This window comes from Centruroides vittatus, unplaced genomic scaffold (genome assembly GCF_030686945.1).
Source record: "Centruroides vittatus isolate TY-2023 unplaced genomic scaffold, ASM3068694v2 contig_359, whole genome shotgun sequence".
Taxonomy (NCBI): domain Eukaryota; kingdom Metazoa; phylum Arthropoda; class Arachnida; order Scorpiones; family Buthidae; genus Centruroides; species Centruroides vittatus.
The window spans coordinates 969,840-987,812 of NW_027122182.1; the positions used below are offsets into that span (position 1 = coordinate 969,840).

Sequence of the window (17,973 nt, forward strand, 5' to 3'; positions counted from 1 at the left end):
ACAATAATAAAATTACTGTTCAATTTTTCACTATTAGTGCTTTAATACTTATCTAGCAATGGTAACATCATATACAATAGTTAAATACATTTGGTTAAATTGCTAGTGCAGTTAAAAATTATATTTCAGTTAAAAGACTGAAAGATAATTCAAAATGACTTTTATACAGTAATTATATAATAAATTATTTATTCAGTTGAGAGAAGTCAACAGATTTTTTTATTTGGATATTATTCATTCAAATGTAATTACTGTTAATGTAGGATATACTAAACAAACTATTTGCTAATAAGTATTAACGATATTATTTTCATTTTTAATAAATCTATTTGATATAATTTTGTAAGGCAAGGTCATTATTAAACTATAAAATAGTTTGACTGAAATTACTGAAATAATAATTTTAATATAAACTTTTTCTTATATTTCAGGACATATTCAAAGTCGAGTGGTTTATTATTTGATGAATATACACATAACACCAAGATCTATATATCTTACAAGAGTAAGTAGCATTAATTTTACTTTTGGTTTAATTAATAAGTTATTTAATATCAATGGATCCATAATTTTTAATTTTTACTCTCGTATTTTGATTAAACTTGTGTTAGACATAGGAAATGTAAAGAAAATTAAATGGTTTTTTGGTAAGGTTCAATATTATAAAATTTAATAAATTACTTGTAATATCTTAAAACTATTTATATAGTCCCAATACATGCAGAAAGAGTATTAACTTATAATCACATTTAATAATGATGATTTTCCACACCTGGTTTTTGTGAACATTTTTTATCAAATAGACTTATCTGTACTTTCATGATATCATTATGTTACATTCTATCCATCTAAGTGTGTAAAATTTTTCTGCTTTCACAGACCCCAGAAAACCACTGTGGAAAATTGTGACATGTGATTGTATACAAATTTTCTTTATCATCATACAATTGCATGCATATGGCAATTTTCCACTCTGACATCATCAAAAATGTCACATAATTGCCACAAGAAGTCATGACATCATGAATGTTTGTCAATTATGCATGATGTAATGATGTATGGTCTGAAAGTTGCTATGAAGTTGAACACTTCTCTCTGTAAGATAGCCTGAGGCCCTATGACTTTCAATTTATATTTATATGTATAAACATCATCTCTAAACCTGATATATTAAAGCTAAACACCAACCAAATGCCGAAATTCTGTCGGGTTAGTTTAAGGCTACTTACTAAATAAATTACGTAAGCAATTTGACTTTAGAGGGAGGCGTGAGGCGCCATCTCATATTAACATTAATAATTATAATTTTTAATTAATTAATTTAAATAATTTAGAACCTCTGGGAGAAAAAATCGGCCTGGAGCCGGACTCAAACCCACAACTCCTGCTTGCTGTGCAGATGCGTTGCCAGTTATGCTATCCGGACCTCCAGTCCGATCTCCTCTTCCAGCATATATAAGTTAATGCCTCCCTCTAAAGTCAAATTGCTTACGTAATTTATTTAGTAATTAGCCTTAAACTAGCCCAATAGAATTTCGGCATTTGGTTGGTGTTTATATTTATGTTTTGTGACTTCATATCTGAAAAGTACAGAAAAATTATTTTCCAGTCCTTCTGAGAAATACCTCTCCCTCCCATCATTTATTTTCTCAGCCTCATGATATTGCAAAGTTTGAAGAGTTCCTTATAGGAGTCTGGTCAAGGACATTGTTCAGTAAATAAAACAATATCTCATAAACTAAACAACATATGACATTGAAATTTTGCATTGTTGCAGAGAATACATGTTACAGGATTTTTCAGAATTGTCAACTTCAAGGAACAGTAATTATATGAAATATAATTAAACATAAAAAATCAGTGAAAAAATGCTGTCTTATGTGTGCAATCCTGTAAAAAAAATTTCATGTAATCATGAGTTAAAAAATAAAGTTCAAAAAATTTTTATCTTGATTTCTCAAAAACTGATATTTTTCTGTATTTGAAAAAACATTAATGATGTATTTATTAGTTTTATTTTTGTTTTCCTTTTGTTAACTTTTAAAAAAATAATTAAAATAAATGTTATTACCCTTTTTCTTATTTAAATATTTAAGTTATTAATTTTCACTTCATGTGTTAATAATTTGCATGTGAAACTAATATACTATTGAATATTACAAATAAAATAAAATAAATAATAATAATAATAATAATTATTATTATTTTCGTAATATGGGATATTCCCGTTACAAGGGGGAACATAAATTAACACATTTGATAGTTAACATTAATAACAGTATTTATCTTGAATTACAAAAAGATATTTTTGATTAAGTCTCATTATCAGATTTGTTACTGGCCTTCCCGGACAATTTAACATATTTAGTAAAAAAATTGTATAATCTTGTTATTATAGTTGGGCTCATTTGAAACAACTTTTTATAAAATTCACTAGTTGATTTACTCTCAGATAAAGTAGAAATACCGTATTTTTGCCTAATCTCTGTACAACCTCTACATGTACATATTATATGGAAGATCGAAATTTGCTCCTGACATAATTTACATGTTTCTCTGCTGATCCTTATATAATTCTGATCCACTAATATATAAAAACTGTTTAGTCGGAGCTGCATATAAAATTTTTTAATTATAAACGGTAGGTGAAAATTGATGTATTCGTTTGAAGGAGGAAAGTTTAAATTCTCCATATACCAGGGATGGAATTTTGAACTCTGTAATTTAAGTATTTCTTGATGAATAGAGTTGTTAAACACATTTTCTATTAACGTACGGTTACCAAATTGCCAGTCTTCTTCTGTATTTCCAAATAAAATAGGAGAAATTCCGTATTTAGCCAGCATTTGACTATATTTAGTAAACCAATTGTTGACATAATTTTTCTTTGTTTCTGTTAGACTTTTCAGATTATTTAATATGGTCTTAATCCAAGGATGATCACTGTTAATCATTCTTTTATAAAATTTTTGTATTCTTGATACCAAATAGGGCTCCAATTGTAGTCGGTTTGTGTCATGTCGTATGGCATATCCAGGGACTGTTCTATCTATCCCATATATTTTCCTTATATATTGTAATTGTATTATTTCAAAACGAGTAATCCATTCAATTCCCCATATTGGGAAAGCATAACATATCGAGTTCATCACTATTGCCGAAAAAAGTTGCATTTGTTTTTGAATTGAACTAATTTTTATTTTGACCAATAGATATATAAGGTTATTAATTAGTTTATTAGCTTTATTTCTCATATTTTTAAAGTGGGCTTCGAAAGATAGAGTTGAAGTTATATTAAGCCCCAAGTAAGAGGTCTCCTCTGTAAGCTTCAATTTCTCATTTAAAAGGTAAAAATTATGGTCTTGTTTCGCCAGTCTTCCTCCTCTCCTGAAAATTTGAATATATGTTTTGCTTGGGTTAATTTTCAGCCCAAGTTGTGTAAAGTACTTCTGCATTAAATTAATTTTTCTCTGTAGACCAATTTTTGTATTTGAAAGTAAAACAATATCATCTGCATATTGTATTGAGTGGATTACACAATTTCCAATTCTTATTCCATCCTCTGCTTTATCAAATTGTTTATTTATATCAAATATGAAAAAGTTAAACAAAAATGGCGATAATGGGTCACCTTGTAACAGACCCCCAAAAATATCTATGGGGGAGAAGACAGTTTTGCCAGATTTTATAGTAACATGATAATGACCAAATAAAAATTTTATGGCATTTATGAATAAGATATCTGCTCCATTTTTTCCTAGTTTTTCACTTATTAATTCTATTGAAACTGAGTCAAAGGCCTTCTCCAGATCTAAAAAAGCAGCGTAAACTTTATGCCTTTTTCTAGATAACTGAATTTGAATAATTGATATCAATATAAAAATGGCTATTTCTGTACCACCGTTTTTAGCGAAAGCAAATTGAGTATCGGACGTCAACTGTTTTTCTTCTAGCCATTGATTAAATCTTTTTGCGAGAATAGCTGTAAAAACCTTCCTTAAAGTTGATAGTATTGCAATGGGTCTATAATTGCTTGGGTCTGAGCAGTCTCCTTTTTTATATATCATTCTAAAGTATGCTGAACGCCATGAATCTGGATATTTATTATTTTCATACATGTAATTAAAGCTAAGCGCTATTAAGTCGATTGCTTCAGGTGGTAGTCTTTTTAATAAACAATTGGGAATTGAGTCAGGACCTGTGGCCGTGGTTTCTTTTAGTTTGTTAATAGTTTTTATTATTTCTGAGGCCAGAATTGGTATATTTATTATCCTCTCCTCCCTGTACAAACCTATCTGTTCTTGATCTGGGTAAAAATTAATATTAGTTAATTGTCTTTTTCCAAAAAACTTGATCCATTTATCAAATCCAATAGGGTCTTGTTTTTCGTTACCTTTCCTCAAACGGCATTTTTTCACAGTCAGCCAAAAAAATTTGTTGCTTTTGTCAGTCAATAGTTTTTGATTGATTAAATTGAAGTATTTCTTTTTCTTCGCTTTAATAAGATTTATATAGCTCTTCTTGGAATTTATATAATCAATTAATTGATCTCTTGTTCTAAACCTACGAAAAGTTGCTAATTTAGTTTCCTTTCGTCTCTTTGCTCTGTAGCATTCCATATCAAACCAGTCTTGCTTAAATTTGGATTTTATTTTATCTAAATATCTATTCTTATGATGATTTGGTTCTATCTTATATTCATTAAATATTTTTATTAAACTATCATATAGTTCATTAGTCTCCATTTTTTCAATTAACTTAATTCTTCCTCCTATTTCAGTTTCAAACTTTCTTAATTTGAATCTGTCTCTCGCAACCTGCTCTTTCTCTTTAATTCTTGCCTTTTCATATTTTGATTTGATTGATTCATCTCTAATAATCAAGTGTACAGGGAAATGGTCAGATAAGTCGTGGTCTAATACTTTAAATTCTTCACAATAATCTAGTATGGCTTCAGAGCACATTATGTAATCAATTACTGATGCTCCTCTTGATGACATAAAAGTATGCCTACCGGGATAGTCTTCTTTTGTACGACCATTAAGAATGTATAAATCATAATTTTTAACGAAATTTAATAATAGATTCCCTTTAGGATTACTACCGGTGTCATGACTATTTCTTAAGTTATAAATTGTTTGATTATTACCCTTATAATAGGAATCATTATAGTTACCAATTCTTGCATTAAAATCACCCATGATTATCCAACAAGAGGTAAAATGCAGCCAATCCATTATAACCTTTTCCATTTCTTGATAGAGATTTTGTAGCGTTTGATAAGGTGGAAAATAACTTACTATTATTGCCAGAATATTATCTGATTGATTATTAAATTTAGGAGACTCCAATTTAATTAATGAGAATATAAAGTAAGTTGTTGAAAAACTATAAATCATTTCACCCAGAGATTTTTTCATTATTAACATTATTCCTCCTTTTGGTCGACCTACACCTAGATTTTTTTCTGCTGGAACTTGTAAATATTCAAAGGCCTGGAGAAGATATTCCTCATTTGTATTTAGTTTATTGACCCACGTTTCCTCCAATCCTATAATATCATACTTCGTTAAGATTTTATCAAAATAGCAGGCGGAAAACTTATTTCTAAGTCCTTGAACGTTCCAAGATAAAATTCTAATATCCGAATCTTTAAATTCCTCTATATTAACTTTGTCAGGTTCTCTATTTAGATTACTCCACATCTTAATACCATTGTTATTAGAGGAGCTTAAATATTGATAGTTAACTCTAAAAAAGTTTTAGTATCAACTAAACAATTATTTATAAAACTATATGTTATTTGCTTATTCTTATATATTAAATAGTCATTTCTAAGAAATATCTGTTCACCTTTTTTCTTGACTTCTTTATAGTATGGGAGGATTTTTGCTCTACGGTTTCTGGATTCCTGTGTCAGGTCGGATGACATACGTATATTTTTAAATGGCTCTTCTAAGGATACTTCTTTATTTTTATAAAAATTTGAAAGTATTTGATTTTTTCTCTGGACCTTGTTCAGTGTAACTTTCAATATTGATGGATCTTCTTTTTTTATTATGTGAATGTCCAGAATTTCCTCTTTTTTGAATTCTGTTATCTTAATATTCTCTCGGAATAATTGTGTAAGACATTCTTTCAAGTTTGTTTTTTCTGTTATCGCTAATCCAAATAACATTAGATTACATTGGTTAGTTATATTTAAAATGGTATTTACCAAGTATTGTTGGGCTTCTATTTTTCTATCTAAGTCTGGCACTTTTGTTTCCAATAGATTTAAATTATGCTCTAACGTACCAAGTTTAGCTTTAAATTCGCTTATTTCCTGGTGAATTAAATTTATTTCGGCTTTAAGGTCCAATATTTGTGCTGTGATAGAGTTATGAGAGTCTTGTATCAACTTTGAAAGTTGTTGTAGAGTAGTACATGACGAACTGTCTTCTGTCTCTACCAATTCGGAAAAATTTTCTAACCTTGTTTCTTCATCCTTCTCCCTCTCTATTTCAGCTATTTTCCTCAGCTTTTCCATCTCCTTCTCTATTTCAGCTATTTTCCTCAGCTTTTCCATCTCCTTTCTTTTCAGCTATTTTCCTCAGCTTTTCCATCTCCTTAAGTGTAGTTGGTTGACGACGGAGCATTGTATCTACACATGCATCCTTGGACACCTTAACGGCACTTGTACTTCGTGTCAATGGAGGTCGTCCTCTCTTTGTCGGTGAATGAGATAACGGCCCTGGATTTTGTTCTACTCCTGCCATTATTAATTTTAATCTAATTACTAACCATAAACAGTTCAACAATAACCACCAAGTTAACAATTGATTTAATTTTTTGGCACACCAAAGATACTCCAACGCAATTTGCGCCATCTTGGTCCATAAAATAAAATAAAAAACAAGTATAATATATATAAAATGAACTAAAATTAGATTGAATTTGAAAATATTGCTCAGTCCGCCAGAGAAATTTCATTACAAAAACTGTGGATTACAAATGCTTACTTCAATTTGAAAGAAATATCTATTTTATGATTTAATTTATTCTGTTAATAAATTCGTAATGACAATTTAAAATTTTTTTTTCTACTCTTCATATTCACATATTAAAGTAATTTTAAATAAATTCACTCTCAGAAATTTTGAAGTAAAAAATTTGTGTTTATTTTAAATATTTAATATATTTAATAGGTTAATTAAAAAATAAAGGTCAACATTAGAGAATTTTTCAAGTATTTTAGTAAAAATTAAATTTAAAATACTAAAATAAAGTTGGTTTAGTAATGCTTTATAATAAAATTTATTGAAATTTAAAATTTTTAGCATGGAGAAAGTATATTTAATCAGCAGGGAAAAATTGGTGGTGATGCAGATTTATCAGAGAGAGGTTGGGAGGTAATATTATATATACTATTCATAGAAATAAATACTAAATTTTAAGTATATATATTTCTACTAATAAGTCGTACAGATTACTTCTGTTAAGTAAAATCTTACAAATTTTCATATTTTAAATAGTATGCTGATGCCTTATCAAAATTCATTCAAGAACAAAGCATTAATCAACTTCGTGTTTGGACAAGTCAATTGAAACGTACAATGCAAACTGCTTCAGGAATAGATGCTCCTCAAGAACGTTGGAAGGCTTTGAATGAAATAGATGCAGTAAGTCTTATAGTAATGATTACTGTTAAATTATAAATGAAAATAAACAGATATTTTGTGTTTAACAACAATAAAAACTGGTCAGTGGAAAACAACACACACTGTTAGTAATAGTGTAGTGTGTTGTTTTCAAATAACTTTGTTTTGACATACTTTAAAAATATATTTTTTTACAAATGAATTTATTTATAAAAATTATAATTTTATATATGAAATTGTCATTTTCTTAATAAATATGAGCATTTATAATATTTATATTGTCCTTTTTTTAAAAACAAAGAAATGCAATAATTTAATTGATTTTTATTCATTTAGTCATGGGAAGAATATTAATTAGTTTGATACATAACCAACAATTTAAAGAATTCATAATCACTGTTTTTTTTTACTTTTCAAGTCTTTCAAGTAATTCACTACAATATCATACTAATCATTGCAGAATGAATTATACATTGCTGTGCTAGCAGAAACTTTGTAAAAGCTTTACAAATTTATTTTTATTGATATTAAGTTGATTTGTCTGAAAAGACATATGACAGTGAAATACAATCAAATAATAAACTTTCTCAACTATATTTGAATCTATACTAAATTAAATTTTGTCTGTCTTCATATAGCATTTGTTTCATAAACTTACAAATTATTCAAAAATACTTGTGTGTTTTTGATTGATTTGTAAGATCTTAAACACGTTACCATATATTTTGTTTCATCTATTCATTAGTATCATTTGCATTTTTATTTAATCGACAACAAAATTGCAATTTGCACAATATAAATTGCCAATATGATTGTTTCTGAGTGATGAATAATATGTGAATAAACTTATAAAGAGGAGCATTCAAATTACTCCAGCAAGTTCAAAAACAAATTACTTTGATTTGTATTTAAATATCTCAAAATCATGTTTGATGTATTTATTTTAAATTAAAAATATTAAATATAAAATAAAATGAAATCACGTGAATTATAAAAGTGTAAGAATTGAGTTCATTATTTTTTAAATAATTGACATTCAAAGAATGTTTTATCTTTATTAATATTGTAAAAATCTTTCTTCCACTATATTGAATGATATCACAAAGTTGAAGATCACTTAAAAGTCTATATTAAAGGCTGTTATTGTTTATATTATTATTTAATAGTAATTTGCATTGCTGTTAAATTTGATTTTATTTATTAATAAATCCCAAACATGTAAAATCAAGATTAAAACTTTTAAGATGTCTTGTAAATATAAAGTATTTTAATATTTAACTCTTAAATTCATATTTCTTTAATATAATCAGAAAGTTATTAAATTTAATTAATATTTTTTTATTGTGATTCAAAAGTAACATTGCTAAATAAACTTGTATAGTTAGCAATAAGTCTAAAGATTTTAAAATATTACAAAATATTCGAAAAGCGTAATTCAAATGTATACTATCATCATTATTATTTTAAAGTTTTTGTTTATAGCAGGATAAATAAAAATTTTATAAAATAAATCCTTAAATTTAGGGTATTTGTGAAGAAATGACATATGAAGAAATCAAACGAAAATATCCTAAGGAATTTGTTGCTAGAGACCAAGATAAATTTCATTATAGATATCCAAGAGGAGAGGTATTTAAATTTATATATGTTTTAATTTATTGTAATCATATGTTACAATGATGGTAAAGAATTAATATTTTAAACTTTTTATATGTTTTTAAAAATTATTGTTATTTATTTCTATAACAACAAATGTGCATAAAAATAATTAAATAGCATGATATATATTAAAGCAAAATTTAAAAATAATAAATGATTAATTATTAAGTTAGTAATATATATTACCTTAAATAATAAATAAATGAATTTATTAAACTACAAAATATTGAAGAAAGAGAAAACTCAATAATTTGAATGATTACATAAAATTTGCTACATTTGATAAAAATAAAAGATTGAATATAAAAGAAAATAATTATTTTTAATTGATGTGACAATTTTTTCATTTTATTGTATTATTTAAAATTTAAATGCATTAAGAAATATTCAGACTCAAATTAGAAAATTATAATGCAAAATTCTTTAAATAAATACTGTAAAATAAAGATTAATAATAATAATAAAAAATCATTTTTCAAGATAATGAATCAGAACAAGATCTATAAATTTTAATTTAGGGGAAAAAGATCAAAAATATAATCTTAGGAAATGCTAATGTTCTTATATATTGCACCAAATATCTCATACTTTAGCTAACAGTCAATAATAATTAATTATTTTGCACATGCTATAATTTGAAAGTGCATGAAATGCTGTAGAACATTCTAGAATCTTTTTCTGCATTTGATTTTCTGCTTCTTTCAAAATGGTAGTAAAAGTAGATGCTTTATGCCTAAGAATGTACAACTTTTACACATTAAACAATACATTAAACTTTCTTTCTAAAGGTAACTATTTTAAAAATGAAAGAAAATCAAAATGGACTGTACATTGCATTCTCCAATGTTTCAAGAGTGGATTACCACCACAGAGAATTAAGGGGTCTGATAGAAAAGAAAAATTCTAATGTAAGCCAAGTTGGAAGGATTGAAAAGAACCTTTAAAGACAGTGACAAGGTTTTAATCCAATCTGAAGTCCTGGAACTAAAAATTTCATATAGTTGGCTCCATGAGGCTTTGAAAACAAAAATACATATTTAATATAAAAAGAACCAGATAATTTCAGACAGAATAGACATGCAAAGTTCACTGGCAAAGGCAAAGTGCAGAAGATTATTGCAAAAGTTATCTGGAAAGTTTTTCATTTTATACTAGGTGATATCTCTTCTACACCTGCCAATGTAAAGTTTCCCAAGAAAATGAAATTTGAGGGCAAAGTTTGCTTTGGATTTCACTGAGACCAAAAGGATTGAGTCAAGCCCTAATCAGAAAATCAAGTTTTACTATCAATGTCCAGTGATATTTAAATGAATATACAGTGATACCTCTATTTTCATCGATAATCCGTCCAAATACAATTGGTGAAATCTGAAACTGACGAAAACTGAGGCAATTATTTCCATATGAATTACTGTAAATCCAATTAATTCGTTCTAGACACTCCAAAATACATACCAAAAACACATTTTATGGAGAATAAATATTGTGTTTAATACTAAAAACAATAAGAAATTAATATAAAATGAATATAAAAAAGTAATGTAAAGAATAAATTAACATTTAACATAGCATTTAACATGGTATTCGAAGGGCTGCTGGCTCTGGAAACTTTCTTTGGTCCCGTGATGGAGCCAAAAGAAAAGGAATTGTTTGGCTAAATGCGCAGGGTAATGCTCACACGAGAAAAACACCACACTGAGAAGGAAAATGCATTGGTTGCCCTATGTTTTTGCAAAATTAGCAGGAGGTTAAGTCAGCACGCTGATGAAATCCAAGGCAACTGACAAAAACAGAGACAAATTTTTCGCAAAAAAAAATTGTGGAAACAGGTATTACTGTATATGATATCGCCTAATTCCTTACATTTGAAAGAACTATTTTTAAGGAAAGTATATCTTCTGGTCTGATCAAGCAATTTCCCACTTTGCCAACTGAATTACCTGTGACAAGAAATAACCAACTTTGTCAAAAAAGAGGACAACCCTGCAAATGTGCTAGAAATTAGGCCATTTAAGGATTTTTGAGCAATTTTCAAGGCAGCTGTTTACAAAAAGAGATGGAAAGAAAAAACATGGATCAGCTGATCAATTGTATAAAGTACTGTCTGAAAAATGTGAACCAAAGTTGTATACATGAACTTGCACTGCACTCTCAAAGTCAAATCTACCACAATCACATTTGACAACAGGGACTTATAGAATTACAAAAATGAAAGATAATGTACAGATTTTCATGATCTTTCAAATGACTATTAGTAGTATAGGATTGACAGCTGGGGTAATTTTGTAAAAGTTTAACAGTTTATAACTTTTATTCCAGAGTCTGTCACCTTTTTGAGGGAAAGACATTGAGCAGGAGCAAAAATGCAATAAATTCTGGCATAATTCCAATTTTGGTCAACCATTTCTGCTGGGATATTTTGTATTCCAGAATCTCTCATGCACTTTTCTATCACACCCTTTTTTGATGCCCCTTCGGATATACTTTTCTGCATGATTTTAGCGAGAGTTTCTGGGATAAGTTGTGTAGGTTATCTAAATAAATAAATAATATAAATTAAATAAATATATATATATTATATATATATATATATTTAAAACTAATATTTATTTAAATTTTATATTTTAATATATAAGAGATTTATGTAACTTTTATATTTTAATATATATAAGAAAACTAATATTTATTTAAATTTTATATTTCATTTTTACATATTTTACTATCTGCCTTCTATTTTCAATGATGAAATTGCCTACAATTCTCAGTACATTAGAAACCCGATATTTAACTAAATATAATTTAAAATTCCAAAACAAAAAACATACAGTGAGAGAAAAATGGTTAAAGAAGAATGGGATTTGATAGAAATTCTCATGAATTATGATGACAATGATAAAAAAAAATATGCTTCAAAAATGGAAAGAGCTACTGGCAGACTTTAGAAGAACGGGGTAACTATATTTTTATATTTTAGTAAAAATTATTTTTGAAATAAAAATATTTGTTTTAGTTAGCTTTTTTAAAAAAACTTAATAATTTCCAGAATACCCAGATGATAAATGGATGTCGGAGGACATCCATAATGTTTATGGGGTAACTGGCCTAACCCCCTCAATGAAAATATTCTGACAGAAATAAAAATTAATGTATTTAAAAAATAAGAGGTTTTGTTTAACAGTAAATTATTTCAAAAACTAACTTATTTAAATTTAGCACTAACAAAAAATGCAACTATTTTAAAGCAATACAATAACTGGGTCGTTCTAAAAATAGGAGAGAATGATAATATTATTTGAAGAAAGTAAGTAGCTTTTTCAAAACTTTATAAATTTTGAATAATATTCTTTTTTAGTTTTCTTAAAAGACTTAATAATAATTTTAAGTTATAAAATAGTCTGTTATTAAACTAGAACTACATTGATTACATTTAATTTTTATATTGGATGGTAATTTACCAAAATGGAAATGAATGCGTATTAAAGTTATTACAAAAGCATTGTTGAAATGTTTAGTATTAACCTGTAATTTTTTTAAATCTTGATTTCTTGATATTTTATAGAGAAAAAATAGACAAAAGTATCCGCACGTAAGACTATACGGACCCTGTAAACACTTTCTATTCCAGCATAAATGTTTGCTACTCTGGCAAATAAATTTTATAATCAATGGAATTTTCGGAGGTAGACCATAGGAATTGAAATAATAACAAGTAGAATTTTTAAAGTATATTGCGATCCAATCTTATTAAATCTGACGGATAGACACCTCCAAATTTTTTGCTAATTTCTGGATCTCCTAATGCTAGTTTTCATAGCGTAATTGTATCCATTATTTAGTAGTCGATGTAAATATTCTGAGATCAATCGATTTTTATTGTATTATGATATTCTACAAAGCACATGGTGTTAACTGTCTCTGGTAAAGATCTTTTAAACTTTAAATCAATACTAATATTTCCTTGTGTTAAAATACTTGTATTCTTCTTGGATGCTGCCTTATCGGGTGTTAAATCAAAAACGTGAAACATATATCCTTACACGTAGTCGGAATATGATATATTAGTGAATTTTCCATAAGGAATTCCCCTATCTCTTCGAATAATACTGCATAACTTCAATTGTAGCTTTTATCGTCAAAATCGGGAGTATAAGGATTAGGAGGAATTAAAATTGAATCCTTTATAACAGAAATATAATTTAAATCGAAATTTTCAAAATTGAAGGGATTTAAATTGATCTGTCCATTAAATGCATTATTACGTGCCAATCCAATTATAATTCTTTTTGGGATTTAACCAATTATTGCATTTGAAATATTTGAACTTAAAATACCTTTACTCAATGTCGATAAGGCATTTTAATTACAGAATTTTCTAATGCTTTTTCCATTCCAATTAAGATGCTAGGACTTACTTCTGTTTTGTTTACTTTTAACATAATATTCTTTATAAAGTAAATATTGCAGTACAAATACTAGTCGTATCCTGCTTGCTCACCATGTCCAATCACCTGGAACAACCATTCTTCACTGCAGAGATGACCTTTCTTTGTAGGCTACAACTCTGCACAAATATGTAAAATAGTCTAAAATGTCCACAAGTGACAATCCCAACACAATTAAAAATATAACATTTTTTTGTGGATACGACTAGTATTTGTACTGCAATATTTACTTTATGAAATTGTAATTTCCACCAGCCCTTTTTACAAAAAAATAATATTCTTTAATCGAATCTGATAATTATTGGCAGTTGCCATTAGTGCAAAAGCATCTTTTGAACCATCTTAGTAATGAATTTATTAACAATTTTCAACATAAACTAAATTGGAATAAAATGTGGAAAAGCAGACGTTACTCCTCTGATGTTTTACAAAAGTATGTTCAGGGAATTAAGTGGGATGATGTTTGCCATTATCAACAGCTAACAGAAAACTTTTTGACTCAACATATGATTGTCTAAACTGGGATCTTGTTTCTCAACATCAAAGGCTGAGTCAAAACTTCATATTAACTTTTAAACATTTACTCAATATGAAACTTGTTTGTAAATATCAACAATTGCATGAAGAGATTATTAGAGAACTTGAAAACGATGTGGATTGGGATATTATTTCTAGTGATGTAATGAATATTCGGTTACTACCCGGTATTCGGCCTATTCGGCCTATTTTTTGCTATTCGGCCGAATATCGAATATTTAAATCACTATTCGGCCGAATACCGAATATTTAATCACTATTCGGCCGAATACCGAATACCTGAAAACAGGAGTAAGAAATTACAAAAACACAGTAAGTTAATCATTTTGGTAACTTATTAATGCTGAACATTAAATTATAATTATTAAAGTTAATAAGAAATAGCATCTAACTCTAGTATTAAATTATTTTGTAATTAAATGATATTATAGCCTTTATCTAGCCCGATATCTTATGGCATTGATGGCGTGTAGGTTAGAATGTATCGGGCATTAATGTTATTGTTTAGTTAATTATGTTATATTCGTATTCGCGTATATTTTAATATTTATACGATATTTTAAAATGAGTTACGAAACGTTTTATTGAAACTTATCATATTTAATGAAAGAATTATTTATCTATTTCTAGAAGATGAGTAACTAATATATAATTTATTTTATATATAAAGCAACGAATGAGCATTTCTCATTATATACAAAAGATAACATTTGAAATCATGTTAATTTTAAAAATATTGACAAAAACAATAGCAACAAAATATCACAAAACTTCACAAATAGAAACTCCCCAATAATATATTTGAACTGTTCCACAACTGGGGAGAAACTAGACCATATGTCCCCACTAAAGTATATCCTTGGGGTACTATTCAGTCTACAAATATGTAGTAAAAACAAAATTTTAGTGTTTAATTAAAGAGTTAAAATGATCGATTGCAAATAAAATAACTTATAAGTTATAACTTACATCTAAATACCAACAACTGCCGAATCATAGCGGGCTATTTACGGCTATTACATAAATTATAAACCAATTTGGCACTAGAGGTAGACGTTAGGCTCCATCTCATATTAAGTTTAATAATTATAATTTAATTAATTAATTTAAATAATTTAGACCTGCTGGAAGAAAAAATCGTAGTGACAGCGGGCCAATAGAGAGCAGGGTGCGTGATCCTTGCCACAATGCAGTTTGCGCGCCAATTTTCGTACGTGCGTCAATCAAGCCGAATAGTTTGGCCGAATATTCGGTTGAGGCCGAATATACTATTCGTTACATCACTAATTATTTCACAATATCAAGATTTATCTGAAAAATTTATGGAAGATTTCAAGCATAAACTTAATTGTTGTAGCATCTTTGGTAATCAGAAACAATTATCAACCAAATTTGTAGGAAATAATTATCATTTTACCCTTATTTATGTTTCAGTGAAAATATGTGAAAAGCTATAATTTTTTAATCTCTTTTTCTAAATAACTTTAACATAATATTAATTAGATACGTAATCTTTATTTTTTAAATATAATTAATAAATTTATACACTTATGTTTTTGTATAATTTCAAATTAATAAATTGTAAAAAGTTATTCCTGAATTGATGTAAATGTTCTTTTTTTTATTCCAATAAAAAAAGAGAGAGTATCATAGTTGTTGTTTATTTAAACAAAACAATTTTACACCTTGTATATATAGCATAAAAGAATAGATAGATCGTGAAATAACAAGTAGCACATTCTGATTTGTGATGGATAAGCCTATAGGTACGGACTACTCGTTGTTTTTTTTAATGTCTAAATAATAATTTTGTCTACAGATGGCACCAATCAGAAAATAATCTCTTATATATTAAAATATAAAATTTAAATAAATATTAGTTTTAAAAATATATACATATATATATATATTTAAATAACCAACATGACTTATCCTAGAAACTCGCTAAAATCACACAGAAAAGTATATCCGAAGGGGCATCAAAAAAAGGTGTGGTTTTGGGGTGCATGAGAGATTCTGGAATACAAAATATCCCAGAAATGGTCATCCGAAATTGGAATTATGCCAGAATTTATTGCATTTTTGCTCCTGCTCAACGTCTTTTCCTTATAAAGATGACAGACTCTGGAATAAAAGTTATAAACTGTTAAACTTTTACAAAATTATCCCAGAGTCTGTCAGTCCTATACTACTACTATTTAATTCATAATTTTTCCCCCAAGATAAAAATACATTATAAAGGGTAACCATGTCAAAATTGGGACACTAAAAATTTCCACAAACAAAAAAACCAACAGGAGATACAAAATTAACCATATATACTTTAAGATAGCGCACTACTTCATAATTACAAAATGTTTCACAATTTCCTTAAGTGATGTTGTACTGATGAATGCACTTTATGACAAAGATTACTCATAGCTTATGCAAAAACTCATTAGTTACCTTATTTGATACTCAAATCTATTTACATTAAAAACTTCCTTTATTTTGAATGTCTTTGCTTGTTTTTCAAAAATTGTTTAACAATTGACCAATACAGTTCAATTGATCAGAGTTCTGGTGTGTTTGGCAGAGTGTAATCTTTCAGAACATGGCATTAAAATGGTGACAAGTTGTGAATGTGGCCAGAACAGTGGCTTATCAGTGTGTAGCTTCAAAAAAAGGCAAAAGACATTATTTAAAGCATTTTTTTATGACAATGTTTGCATTTATTGCTCTAGTCGGGTTGAATAATCTGCCACACCATGAGCTTCTTAGGAAACTTAGACTTTTCCTTTACCTTACAGTACAGGGAGAATCTTGATGATTAAAAGAGCTAGAGAAATTTTGAGCAGCAAGACTTTTAAAGTTGGCAAAACAATACCTTTCATCATCTATCAAAACACACCAAACTTGGATGCTAAATTTTGTTTTGAATCCTGATCTGGAATGGTCTGTGCTTTGTAACTCTTCAGTCCAACTTGCAATTTACTTTTTGAATTAGCTGTGGGACATTTTTACTTTTATTTGCCACAACTTGAAAGAAGGGTTTGGATTTTCTTTGAACAACTGTTAAACCTTCTGTTCTTTGTTAGGATTAGAAATTCTCTGCTTACTACTACCACCACTGCCCTTCCTTTAAATAGTGGAATGTTCTTTGAATTTTCAAGACTTTTGCAACTGTAGATTTTGGAATTTTTACACACTGTATGAGTTTTTTTGCAGTAAGACACATTTTTGCTATACATACGCAAAATCAGTTTGTAATGTTCCATTTCTGATGTTCACATTTTGACAGTTATTGAGTTAAACGAAATGCTATTGTGAGTTTTTTATTTCATACATCTATCAAGTGTGTTGGGTCTCACCCTTTACCAATTGGCTGCTTTAATGTAGGTTTTGCTGAACTTATGATGGGCATGGAAACAAATTTTACTAGTTCTTACAGAGTAGAAAGTGTCAAAAATAAAAAATATATTCAAACAGCCAATATTCCAGTAGTAGTTCTCATAATAGACTTTTTCCCTTATTTTGGATTTCACGATCTTTTTTTCTGGATTCAAAATTTTAATTGTATCATTAATGTATTATTAAAAAAAAGTAATAGAATTGTGTTTAAGTTTATTTTTATGAAAATGATTGTAAATATTCATTAAAAATATATCATCATTAGAGAAGCATCATTAAAATAAAATATCTCAAATACTGCAAAG

General features: G+C 27.8%; 1 protein-coding gene across 2 annotated transcripts in view; it reads left to right on the top strand.

The window, feature by feature from the left end:
* LOC136974898 (6-phosphofructo-2-kinase/fructose-2,6-bisphosphatase-like) overlaps positions 1 to 17,973 on the top strand; it is a 67,998-nt gene that overhangs the window by 23,786 nt on the left and 26,239 nt on the right. For both annotated transcript variants that reach the window (XM_067269883.1, XM_067269884.1), the window contains exons 7-10: positions 432 to 505; positions 7,320 to 7,391; positions 7,515 to 7,661; positions 9,165 to 9,269. In XM_067269883.1, the coding sequence (XP_067125984.1) occupies positions 432 to 505; positions 7,320 to 7,391; positions 7,515 to 7,661; positions 9,165 to 9,269 (398 nt within the window). The remainder of the gene's footprint in view (positions 1 to 431; positions 506 to 7,319; positions 7,392 to 7,514; positions 7,662 to 9,164; positions 9,270 to 17,973) is intronic.